Consider the following 12,447-nt stretch of genomic DNA (forward strand, 5'->3'; position numbering starts at 1 on the left):
CCCACAGGGGGCCACTGGGGCCACCACTGCCCAAATCTTGGCTTGCTCTGTGCCCCCTACCCCGGGCCAGGAGGGCAGTAGGGAGCAGGACAGGGACCTGACCCGAGTCTGCCTGACCCCGAAGTGATGACTTCCCACAGCGTGGTCCCCAGGCTGGGCCTCGCCCACCCCACCCAGTGTCCTGCCCTCATGCTGGTGGTGACGTCGAAGCCACCCAGTGTTTACGGGTCTCGTCAAGTCCTACTGATGCCCTTGAGAGCTCCTGACGTGACTCAGAGCGGCCAGTGAGGTCCAGCTGCCCGGCCCCCAGAGATGCGTTTCTAGGCGAGGCCGGGAATCCCACAGGTGATGGGGAGAGGCAAGCAAGATTGAAATCTTTATTTTACATTTTTTTTTCTTATGGCGGCATTTGTCTTAAAAAAAAAAAAAAGACAACACGTGGAAACTGAGCTGGTTTAATCTCTGAGGTACAAGTTCAGGATGAAGGAACACATTCGGAGGCTGTCACCGAGGAGGAGCATTTTAAATACGAAAGTGATGCTTTAAACAGGACGGCGCCATGGCGGCTGGCTTCGATGGCTCACAAAATTTAAAAGATTTTTGAATCAAATTGGGAGTCGGGGGGTGGGGGGAAGCTTTCATTTGGAAGACTTTACATTAAAAAAAAACAAGCCAGGTTTCTGGCTTCTGTGGAAAAGTCAGCAGTTCTTGTCGGTGAAGGGCAGCAATGGGACGGAAGGACGCTGTGGCCCTTCTGCAGGGCATGCCCCGCCTCCCCCCACCCGGCCTCTGCCCTCAGGCTGTCAGCAGCCATTCATCAGCCCCCATGGGCAGAGCTGCCCCTAGCCAGTGCCCCGACTAACTAATTTATCACCCAGCCCTGGGAGGGGACGGCTTTGTACGCGAAAGGGGGGTTATTGCTAATTCTGCTGGGGCAGTCCCAGGTGAGCCAGGACCTGTGGCCACCCAACCACCAGCCCCGAGAGTGCCCGTGTGGGTCAGAACTGGGCCCCGGGTACTCTGCCCATCAGAAATGGTTACAATCCACAGATTCAGTCAGAACAAGGCCCTTTACTGCTGTCTGGGAAAACTGTCCAAATAAATAAAAGTCCACGATGACTACGATGTGAACACCCCCCCCCCCCCGGTGGCGTCCTGGTACAGTGCGCGACCTGCACATCTGTCCCTGGCCATCCCGTGCTCCGAGGAGGGCAAGGTCTCCGTGCCGTGGCTCTATGGTCGAATGTGGGAAATGGACGGCCCGAGGCCAGGAGGCCCCCAGCGGGCTGCCCTCCTCATCCCTGTTAGCCGCCTGGCCTCAGTGATTTCACCTGTGATCCTGGTTTTACAACAGGAAGGTGGGGTTTTTCCAACGGCTGCAACCTGTAAACATGATGATGGCTAGCCTTGAGGACAGAAGTCAAGTGGGGGTGGGAGCCCCAGTCAGCCGTGGCCGGAGTGGCTGGTAGGGTTCAGAGCCTTGCCCTACATTTGGGGGTCCCTTGCCGTCCGGGGAGGGGCTCGAGCCCTTCTCCCACCAGCCTTCCTCCTGTTCTGGGGCCCGACTGCCATCTGCACAGAAGGTCTCCAGGTCCGGCTGGCTCCAGTCTCTTCCAGCGTCCGGCCTGGCGGTCTCTCTGCTGGGCTGGAGCGAAGAAGTAGCGAGGTGGGTCCTGGTGGGGGCCCGGGGACCTAGGCCAAGGCCAGCGCACACCAGGCCTCCTGGCGCAGGGTCCCGCCGAGGCCGGCCTGGGGGCCCAGGGCTGCAGAAGGCAAGGCAAAGTCCTCGGGCTCGAATTTGAACTCCAAGTGGCTGGGGGCCAGGGTGTCGTCCACCTGGGTGGAGGCCTGCAGGGAGGACACGGCACGCGTGAGACTGGGGAACAGTGGCCAGCTCACCTGAGGTTGGGAGCCCTGCGACAGGGCGATTTGCCCTAAGGGGCCTCCTCAGCCCCTGGAATGGGGTGGGGACCCCTTGTGAGGATCAACAGGGGCTCTCAGCCGGCGTCGGCCACAGGTCAGCTCCTGGCACCAGCGGCCAGCTGCGTGTCCGGCCCCAAGCTTCCGGCAGGGGCCCGTGGGGGCCCTGACCTGGCTGGGGTGCCAGGGGTCCCCCAGGAGGTGCCTGGGAGCCAGCTCTGGGCACCACACCCCACCCTGACCTCCTTACCTGGGAGGTGACGCTGGGCCCGGGGCACGAAGGGGATGCCAGACTGGACTCCGGTTTCAAAGTGGCCGCTGACATCTCCAGGTCAGGGACAGAGGCTGGCGGGGAGGCGGTGGTGCTCCCTGTGGATCCTGGGAGGGAAGGCAGGGCATTTACAGAAGCTGCCAGGTCTGGTTGCCTTGGTCATGCAGGGGGTTGGAGGTGCTGGGTGTGGCTTCCTGCACTGGACCTCCTGCCCCACTGCTGGGTGAACTCCCGCCACCCCAGCCCCTCCCCAGACCAGACCATCCCAGGACAATGCGGGGTATGTACACTTCAGGACGATGATGCTTGCACCAAACATGTGAATCTCTAATGGTGGAATGTGAGATACTCAGAGTGACTCCACACGGAGAAGGTGTGCCTCACTGGAGGGCCTGGGCTCCTCCCGGCCTCCCACAGCCCTGGCCCGTGGACCTGAGGAGGCTTTGGTCTTGGAGATGCTCTTCGGCTTCCGTTTCCGGGTCTGGATGCTTTCCTTCTTCATCGCCAGGGGCCGCGGTACCTGGTGGGGTTGGCAGGACATGGATGGCTGCTCCCCATCCGAGCTCACCCCTGGGGCCTCTTGCATGGCCACCTGCCCCGATCTCAGCCCTGCAGAGCTGGTTACTCCTGCGGCCCTGTTTGGGGAGCTGCTACCCCCGGGCTTGGCACTTTCATCCAGGCCTGGTGGGGAGAAGCCCGTCCCACCCCAGCCTCCGGGAGCCGGGGGGCCAGGAGGGCTCTGGGGGTGTCCAGCCTCTGCCCCCGGCTGAATGGCTGCGGGGAAGCCACAGTGATGCTACAGCCTCTGTGAGCCCATCTGTACCACGGGCCTAACCGTAACACGTGGGCACGTGCAGGCAGTGGGGCCACGTGTGCACAGGCGCGTACACGCTCAGCCCAGGCCCCGCCCGATCCCCCCTGCCCCCCCCCCCCCCGCTCCTCAGCCCCGCCTCGGGCCAGGGAGGGTCCCGCTCACCCCGTGCAGCTTCGCGTAGAGCCCGCAGGCGTTGCACACTGGCTCGCCGTCCGCGCTGCGCCGCCAGAGCGTCGTGCTGGTGGTGCCGCAGTTGGTGCAGCAGAGACCGGCCCGGCGTGAGGACGACTGTGGGCAGGAGGCTGGGGTGAGCAGGGCTCGGGGCTGGGGCCCTGCCGCTCGGCTCAGCGGGGCAGGTGCACCGGGGCGGGAGGGATGGACGCTGGGCTCGGGGCGTGGGGCCGTGTGGGGCTGGGTGAGAAGGCCTTTGGGCGCTAAGGTCCTGAGGCCTGCCCGGGATTCCTCGGAGCCGCGACCTGGTGCCCTGCTAGCCCTGGGACAGGTCACTTCACCCTTCTGGGCCTCAGCTTCCCTATCAGTAAAATGGGGGTGACAGTAGACCTGCCACAGGCCTCTTGTGGGGTCAGGATCTCGTGAAGAGCCCAGCACAGACAGGCCGCTGGGCGTCTGTTGCGGCCTCTTTTTAACCAACGCTGGGCCTTAGCCCCGTATTTCTGTGGTGCAGCAGCAGCCCTAGGAGTCATAGGGCCGCCCTCGGGTCCGGTCCCGGGCTGAACATCCAGGGGGCCTGCTGGTCCCTCTGGGCCTCGCCTCCCAAGACTTGGGGCTCGAGCCCGTGCTCAGCTCAGCACCTGCACCGGACTGTGGGCCGCGGGTCCCTGATGCCCACCCCTGCCTTGCTGCTCACATGTTTCATACTGGGGCAAGACGGCCCTTCCAGAACCTTCCAGAGGCCGACCTTCCGGGTCCGTATCCAACCAGGGTCCCCAAACCTCCCTGCACGTGGGGGCCCAGTGGGGACCCAGACAGTGCCCACCCAGGAGTCGGGGCCTAATGAGCCTGGGGGTCCAGGGGCTGTGCCGAGCTGGCTGGCTGGCTGGAAAGCAGCTGTCGGAGGCCTGACCCCGGTCCTCCCACCAGCTCAAGGTCCTCGAGCTCCCACAGCCCAGTTCCTCGCTCCCAGGCAAGGATTCTGCCCGACTCCCATTTCGGTGTGTGCATTGGGTCCTGTCCCCTGCAGTCTGGGAGCTCCAGATGCTCTCTGCTGCCCAGGGCCCCCCAAGGCACCTCAGGCCCAAAGCCCCTCCCTCGTCCCCCAGCACGCAGGTGGCACACCCCTCCCCAGCCCCTGCCCTCAGATGCCCTGAATCTGTCTGACATTTTCTTTCATTTGCACAGCCCCTGCCTGGTCCAGTCCCCTGCCCCCTCGCCTGGGCAGCCGGGGTCAGACCAAGTCACATGCGCTACGGTGTTTCAGTGGCACCCGGGGCACAAGGACAGAAGCCCGTGAGAATCCACACTCAAAACCGTCCCAAGGACGTGTGTTCTGTCCTCAGTACTCTCCAGCCCAGGACCAGCCAGAGGACCACCAAAAGCAAGATGGACGAAAGAAGCCCCCAGAGGAATCTGCCCCGGGGTAGGGCTGAGCTCTCCGGGGCAGCCTCAGTTGCCCCGTCTGTCTGCCGTCTCTGAGGTCCTTCCTTCTGCACTGACGGAGCTGCCAGCCTTGCTGACTGTCTCATGCCCACCCCCTTCCCCCAGGCTGTCAGCCGTTCGAGGGCACAGGCTCTCCCTGTGACTGGCCCGGGAGGGAGGGTGGGGCCCGTCTGGAAACACCCCCCCCCAACCCCCCCACCGCCGGCACCAGCCGTTCCCAAGAAAACGCAGAGCTGGAAACGCCTCCTCGCCCTCCCCTCCCCCAGGGCCAGGCTGCCGCCAGAGGCTCCAGGGAATTGCGCCCTGTTTAATCTAAGCCTCGGCCTTCGGTCTCCAGGCAGGACTCTGCCCCAGGATCCGGAACAAAAGGGCCACAAGACAAGGAAGGGATGAGGCCTTGGAGGCTCCAGAGGGAGGGCAGGGCAGGAGCTCCCGGCCTGGCTGGGGAGACCCCATGCTCTGGCCGGCGGCCTCTAGGCCACGGCTGTGTGGCGGCTGCTGCCCAGCCTGGCCCGCACCTCCAGTGGTCTCCCCAGGGCTCCTAGGGGTGGGACCTGTGCACCTGCTGGAATGGAGAGAGCTGGCGGCTGGCCCAGGCCCAGCAGAAGCGGAAGGGACGGATGGTGGGACACATTCTGAGGCAGGAGCCCTGGCCCTGGGGTCAAGCAGGCCCCCAGCCGGAGGGCCTCCCTGGGAAGACGGCGGCCACATCCTGATCTTGTCTAGAAAGCAGCTGCTTTTACTGGACACAGTTCGAGTCTCCCCCGCTCTGCTCCCTTCTCTCCTTTCCACCTGCCTCTTGGCTGCCGGGAGCTGTGTCCACATGGAGGCCCCCTGCTCTCCCGGAGCCCACTCCCAGCCCTGCTGCCTGCCCCGGCCCAGGATCCCCTGACCCCCAGTCCATCCATCTTCCTAAGGTGGGAGGAGGCCTTGGGACCTCCCCAGGGGTCCCAGATTTAGCAAACAAACAGGATGCCCAGCTAGATGTGAATTTCAGATGAGCCGCAAATATTTTGTGTAAGTACGCCCCATGCAACATCTGGGACATATTTATTCTAAAACGCTATTCGTTGTTTATCTGAAATTCACATCTAACTGTGCATTCTGTATTTTATCTGGTGACCCTAACCTACCTTCTTGGGCCCCATCGCGGTCCCCAACTCCAGCTGTGCCTTCAGACCAAGGAGGGGACCATGGCCTGAGGCCCCTCCTCCCAATCCAGCTGGGACCCTCAGGGTCTTTTACCAACAGCTGCTCCCTTCGAGTTCACATTGCCATCTCATATTCCCCCAAAATTTTAGCATCATTCCTGTAGGAATCACAGGAATGCTGTCTCCTTGGCTGGCCGTCAGGCCACTTCCTACTAAAATCCTTCCTACCGAAACACTCCTGCGAGGGAGTAAAGAGACCCACGCGAAGGCTTCACGTCAGCACTGTTTCCAACAGCACGCCCGCAAGGCTGCACACACGTGGGCACGAGCGTAGACACACGTGCACCCCAAGCGTCCCCCACGGTCGCCCGTGCGTTGCGGAAGCAGTGGAGGTACATACACCGCTGTGGGTCCTGGGGAGAAGCGACAGCAGCTGGACCGCGTGTAGGCAGGACACAAGCCCAGGTGGTGTGAACCCATCACCCAGACCCTGGGGGTGCGGGGGAATCTGGAAGCCACATTTGAACCTCTCTCCAGCGAGCATAAATTAAAATCGAGAAACTAGAAATTAGATTAAAATCAAGAAAATGGGAAAAAAGAATGACCTTGAAAAAATTCTCGCAGTGCTCGTTCCTGTATCTTCTTCCATCCCCTCAGCTGCCTGCGTTTTACGGGGTAACTGAGGCCCAGACAATGAGGGGCCGGAGGTGCGGGGGTGGTCCCGGAGGGGACAGAACCTCCTTTCTGGGCTGAACACACTCAGCGGCCACGTCCCCGGGGCTGCCCGCACCCCCTGGATGCCCGGAGCCTCCCTCTGTCCTTCCTCGCTCGCGGTCGGGACAGACTGCCAGGCCCGGCCACTCTCAGGGCCCTTAACTGCCAGGCCTCTCCAGGTTTCGTTTTGTTTTTCTTTTTTGGTCTGTTCTTTTCAAAAGAAGTGCAACTTCAAAGCCAGCAGCAGAGCCAGCCTGAGCTCCAGGCTCCGCGAGCATCCGGACACTAGGGGAATCAGGGCAGAGCTGGGTGGGGGGCTGGCGGAGAGGCGGGGGCATGGGAGAGCAGAGGGCGGCGACGCGGCTGGGAAAGTAAAGGTTGCAGGTGGTGGAGCCGCAGAGATGCTCCTGTTTCAAACGGGTCCTCTGGGTGCTCTTGGCAGGGGACACGTGGGGACACTTAACCTGATGGACGGTGGGAGCCTGGCGTTGCTCGGGGCACAGCGTGCTGAGGACACAAGTCTGTGAGGCGGGCTGTGCAGGAAGGAGCACCCGGGTCGGTGAGCCTTCGAAGGATGCTGGGCCCTCCGTGGCACCGGCCACGTCCCGGAGCTGGCGTCAGAACCGGCCTCGGGCTAACAGGCCTGCCGTCCGCGGACCCTGGCTGCTGGGCTCCAACGTTTTGGGGTCAGGCCGGGCCAAGGGGCGCTCGTAGAGCCCCTGGCCACAGGGACAGGACCACCCTCCCTGCTCGTCTACACTGATGGAAGCCTCGGGTCAAAGGTGTAACCCCCCAGCCTGTGGCCGAGGATGCACACGGGAGGCAAAGAGTAAAAAAGACAGGTTCCTACCGGGAGGGGGGCGCACGCTTGCTATCGTCACGTTCCTGTATCCTTGATGACACGCTTCTAGGACGTTTGGAATTATTTGCAAGAGGGGAGGATCAGTTCTTCCTGGAGGGGCCCCTCCTGGGGCGTCACTTCTGCCCGCACGCGAGGGAGGGCGAGGCACTGGAGCGGGGGCAGGTCTGGGGTGGCCTGCCCAGCCCCCATGGCCAGGACCACGCGGCCCGGGCTCTGGTCTCAGGACTCCAAGAATCTCAGGGTTTTCACAGCGAGCCTGGCCCTGCCAGGACCAGCCACCGGGCAAGCCGCGGGGCCGCCTGCCCTGAGTGACAGGTGGGCACCCCGCAGCCAGTCAGAGGACCCCCCCAGGATGCTGCTCAGGAGAGACAGGGAGCAGAGGGGCCCTGAGAAATCCCCCGGGCCCAGCCCCACTAGGCAAACGCTTCCTTGGCATGTTCTACAATCAGATCCAGGTGGGCCCGGACTCGGGGGTGTCCAGGGCCGGGCCGATCCTGAGGCCTCGGGGAGACAAGCAGGTGCGCAGGGATCCCTCACCCTGGGGGCCCCCCAAAGCTAAATATCCCACGTCTTCAGACTACGAAACGGGCCTCGCCAGGCCAAGTGGCCGACCCCGGCCCTCCCACACCGGCCACGCCGTCCAAGTGCTCTGCACACGCCGTCTAATTGACCTTCCCAGCAGGCAAGGGGGCAGTCCCTGAATTCATCTCACAGGGGCCTGGGCAAGAAGACCCAGGGCAGGAGCAGGGTCTCAGCCTGAGTGGGGCCCTCGTGGGAGCCTGAGGCCACAGTCCTGGTCCGAGCCCAGGGCTGGCCGCCAGCGGGCTGCATGCCCAGGGAAGTCACTCAGTGTCTCGGAGCCCCGGGTGGTCATCCGGCTGATGTGACGGTAAACGCCTCAGGGTGGAGATGGTGGCCCTGGCCCGCCCACCCCCAAGGTCAGGAATTTTCTGCTGGGAGTTGAGCCCCGCGAGAGGTGTGGGTAGAGACAGGGAGCCCTGCATCTCCCGTTCAGCAGTGTATCCTTGGCACCCAGTTTAGGGCTTGGCCCGGGGACAGTGCAGGGAGCCAGAGGAGGGGACCGGCCTGCTGCTCGGGGTCAGGTCTGGGTCGCACGCAGCCCCCAGGACCCTGTCCCTTGGCCTCAGTTTCCCCTTCCCTGAGGCCACACCAGACAACAGGCCGGTGCAGCGCGCCTGGGGCTGGGGGCATGATCACAGGGGCAGAGACAAGACTTGGGGTGATGTGGACTCTCAGAGGCACAGCATGGGTAGAGGGAGGCTGGGGGAGCCGCAGAGCCCCAAATGCCAGGCCAGGTCAGAGGAAGAGGAACAGCGGCTGCCTTCAAGCTGCCCGACCGAGTCAGTCCTGCTTCCTGCCCAGTTTGGGGCCCCAAAGCGTCTGGCCTCAGCGCTGCCATAGCTGGGCCTTCGAATTTCCAGTAAAGGCCAGCACGCGACCGCCCCGTGGCCCAGGCCAGCACGCGACTGCCCCGCGGCCCAGGCCAGCACGTGACCGCCCCGTGGCCCAGGCCAGCAGCCACGGCACGGCCATCCCACAGTGTCAGCCACGGAAAGCCCTTCCATACTCCTCGGGGCCCGACACACCAGAACCAGCCGCCTGGCCCTACAGGGCTCACACCAGCATCAGCCCAGAAACACAACCCTGCCCGGACCCGGAACCGGGAGCCACCGCAGCCTCGCTGACCAGACAGCTGGCCGACATCGGCAGGCCCTGCCACTTATCTGCAAAATTACTTGAGCATCAAAATTTGCCTGTGAAATGGTAGAGAACAAAGGAACCTGAAACCTTTATGCTGATTCTGGGACTCTGCCCTGCTGGGGGCAGAAGTCGGGCTCCCAGTCCCTTACTCGCTACCCAGCCATACAGCAGAAGAAACCAAAAGTGAAAACAAGTTTCGCCCAGGGAACAACCACAGACCTGGTCTCGTCCCATCCTCGCGGTATCAGAGGCAGCGGGCCCAGGGTCCAGGCCCCGTAACATTCAATGTCCTCCGACAAAGCCAGCATTCAGCAGCCACCTTCCCCTCCAGTCCCCTCCCTGGGGTCAGGTCACCTTGCCTCTCTGCGCCCCCCCGACTTGGCCAGCCCAAAGCCCCTTGCAGCAGCAGGGCTGAGCCCCTGCCCAGGAGGTTCAGGGCCGAGCTTGGGACAGCCGAGTTCTTCTGGGAGACCCCACAGACAGTGTGGGCGCGTGACCCCCAGACCAGGGGGCCCATGACAGTGGACCGGGCGCTGCCACCCCCCCCCGGGCCTCCTGGGGCCCTACTGGCGCCCCGGCCGTGGCCGCAGGAGCACGGCCCCCTCCTGCCCCGTGGCTGCCCGCACTCACCAGGCGCTTCTGCGGCCGCGTGAGGGGCCGGTTGACGCCGTTCATCTTGTGGTAGAGACCGCAGGCGTTGCACAGGTAGTGGCCGGTGCCGTCCCGGCGCCACAGCGGCGTGGACAGGGCCCCACAGTTGACACACTCGCGCCCCTCGCCGGGGAACTCCTCCAGGAGGTCGGCCGCTGCGGGAAGGCGGGTGGCTGCTGGGTGAGGCTCTGCCCCTTCCTGGGAGCCGCCATGTCCACAGCACCTTCTCCTTCCCTTCCTTTTTGTGCCTTTATTTTATTTTGCTTCAAAATCTACTTTAACTTTCTTGTTTAAGTTTAAGTTTACATACTGTGACGTTCGTGCCAGGTCTCCATCGCTCCTGAGGGCTGCTTTAAAAGGTGGGGGTAGGGTGAATAAATCCAACCTCGGGGCAGGTGACAGGGAATTGCCCCACGCTGAACAGGATCCAGCGCCAGCATTGGAAAGTTTAATTCGCTGGGGAGGCAGGAGCATCTGCACTGGCAGAGGACGAGGGCCTTGTCCTCCGCAAAGTGGGTCGATCTGGAGGGCGGGCAGTGGCAGTGAGGCCGAATCGGATCGCGGGATCCCACGAGGACCGCGGTGCCTTCACTGTCAGCCTGCGCGGTCTCAGCACTGTCCTCCCACTTGAGCTGCTGAGGCGAGGACTCCTGGCCCCCTCCAGACCTGGCCAGGCGCTGGAGACACTTGGGCGCCGGGTGGGGGCGGGGCGGGGATCAATCATCGCCTGGCCAGGGGTGGGCGCCAGGCGTGGGGCGCCCCGGCGGCCGGGCCAAGTGGATCCCGCTTCCTGCGCTGAGGGGCTGGGGGCGGGGTGTAGGCTAAAAGACTGGGCAGCAAAAGAAGGCGTGGCCCTCAGTTTTGAGGGTGGGGTGAGAAAGAGCCAGTGGCCCTCGACTCAGGAGGGAGGGAGGGAAGGGGAGCAACTCTCCGCTTTAAGGGCCTGGAGTCCGATTACTCAAATTTATACCCTGGAGAGCGATTGCAACTGGGTCTCAAATTAGAATACATAAACATTCTAGAACAGAGATGAGTGTGGTGGTTTACTTAGATAAACCGGTATTCTGAGCTTTAAAAAATAATCATTTCCAAAACTTTTCATAAAAACGTTTAACGTAGGCTCTAAATGGCTCGATCCCAGAATATTGGGTTCGGATGGATGAAAAGTAGAAATATCGAGGTGTGTAAAAAGAAACTCAGGACGGGGTTTTCATCTGGGGGGGGGCAGCCGCTGCGTTCCGTCCAGGTTTACAGGTCCCGGGCGTTCTGGGCCTGCCCCATGCTGGTGTCGGACCCGGCTGGGAAAGCCCTGACTCTGGGGGGTGCATTTCGTAGGGTGCGGGTTTGCACCCCAGTACGGCCAGCACCCAGGACCCCAGTCAGTGGAGCCACCTCCCAGTCCCGCACTCACCGAAGGTGGCTCTGTGGCCCGGGAGGCCAGCCGGGCGGCCCTGTAGGCTGTGCAGGACGCTGCCGTCCAAGGGTCCAGAGGTCCAAGACGGGGCCACCTCGGTGCTCACGTAGGCCGGGTACGCGGTGGGGTACGAGGAGCCCACGGGCCGCCCGAGCGGGGCCGGGTACTGCTCGCGAGCCAGCATCGCACCCTGAAAGGCGCCGCCGTCCCGGGCCCCTGCGCCGCCGCCGCCGCCAGGTCCCGGGGTGCTGTGCGCAAAGGGGAAGGCGGTGGCCCCGGGCGGCGGAGCGGCCGGCGGGTGCGGGCTGCGGGAGCCGAACGCCGACGAGTCCGCCGCGGCTGCCTGCGCCCAGCCGGGATGCCCGGCGATCGCGGGAGCCCGCGGGCCCGGCTCACACGCCGGCAGGTAGGGCAGCATGGAGGGGACGCGCGCCGGCGGCACGAACACCGGGGAGCCGGCGCCCGGGCTGTGCAGAAAGGCCCCCGAATCCGCGTAGGCGGCTTGGCTGGGGCTCGGGGCCAGCGCCAGGCTCTGGTACATCTTCCCTGGCGCGGCCTTGACCTGCAGGGAAGAGGGACGGGTGTCGAGGTCACGGCCACTGTGCCCCGCAGGTGCTGTCGCTCAGGCCGCGCTCCTCGCTCCCCAGCCCGGCGGTTCTTGGGGCGGGTCCTGGAATCTGCAGGGACAGACGGCAGGGGGCGGGGGCGGCTCGGAGCGGCTCATGGGGCATCCCGGGTGCAGCGGGAACGTCGAGCTCACCTCCTCCACAGCCGGGGCTTCGGAGGTTCCCGGGTGGGCACGGTGGGCGCTGAGAAGGAGAAACCCGGCAGGTCCGCAGGACGCAGGGTCTGGGCGCTGGGAGAAGGCGCCGGGCTGGGGAGGGGCGCGCGGCCAGGCCCAGCTGGGTACTCACTGGCTGGTCGTGAGGACCGGAGGGTGCAGAGGGCGCGGGCGCGGCAGGCGGCGACAGGCGGGCTGGAGACTGGGAGCCGGGGTCCGCGCGGTTCCGCAGGGAATCCCGGTGCTCCGGCCGCCCCTCCGGGCCGCCCCGCCCCGGCCCGCCCCCGCCGCACCACCCCTTCCCTCCCGGGGCCCTCCCCTCGGGGTCAGCTCCGGGGCTGCGGCCGCGTCGCCACGTGACCGGATCCGGCTGGGCGCGCGGGGCTCTGCGGGAAAGGCGACTGGAAGTACGGCGCGGGGCGCCCAACGCCGAGTCCTGGCCAGCGCGGGCGGCACGAACCAGCCGGGTGCTTGGTGCCCCAGAGCAGTCCAGCGCGAAGACTTCTCTAAATTTGTTTGGGGTTTTCGCA

At 64.3% G+C, this 12,447-nt stretch overlaps 1 protein-coding gene across 1 annotated transcript; it reads right to left on the reverse strand.

The window, feature by feature from the left end:
• Window positions 1-1,488: 1,488 nt before the first annotated feature.
• On the reverse strand, window positions 1,489-11,677 carry GATA5 (GATA binding protein 5). Its single transcript, XM_030841714.3, has 6 exons — window positions 11,134-11,677; window positions 9,702-9,877; window positions 3,168-3,293; window positions 2,624-2,711; window positions 2,171-2,298; window positions 1,489-1,848 (listed from the first exon to the last, which is right to left on the reverse strand). Exons 1-6 carry the CDS (start codon window positions 11,675-11,677, stop codon window positions 1,693-1,695), a joined length of 1,218 nt encoding a protein of 405 aa, XP_030697574.1. The 3' UTR covers window positions 1,489-1,692.
• Between the last annotated feature and the right edge of the window lie 770 nt (window positions 11,678-12,447).

This window comes from Globicephala melas, chromosome 15 (genome assembly GCF_963455315.2).
Source record: "Globicephala melas chromosome 15, mGloMel1.2, whole genome shotgun sequence".
Lineage (NCBI taxonomy): Eukaryota > Metazoa > Chordata > Mammalia > Artiodactyla > Delphinidae > Globicephala > Globicephala melas.

Coding starts and splice junctions, on each gene's coding strand:
- GATA5 (XM_030841714.3), bottom strand. CDS start 11,677: ATGTACCAGAGCCTGGCGCTGGCCCCGAGCCCCAGCCAAGCCGCCTAC. Junction 3,294..9,701: donor CGCGGCCGCAGAAGCGCCTG/GTGAGTGCGGGC, acceptor TCCTGCCCACAG/TCGTCCTCACGCCGGGCCGG. Junction 2,712..3,167: donor TCTACGCGAAGCTGCACGGG/GTGAGCGGGACC, acceptor CAACCCCACCAG/GTACCGCGGCCCCTGGCGAT.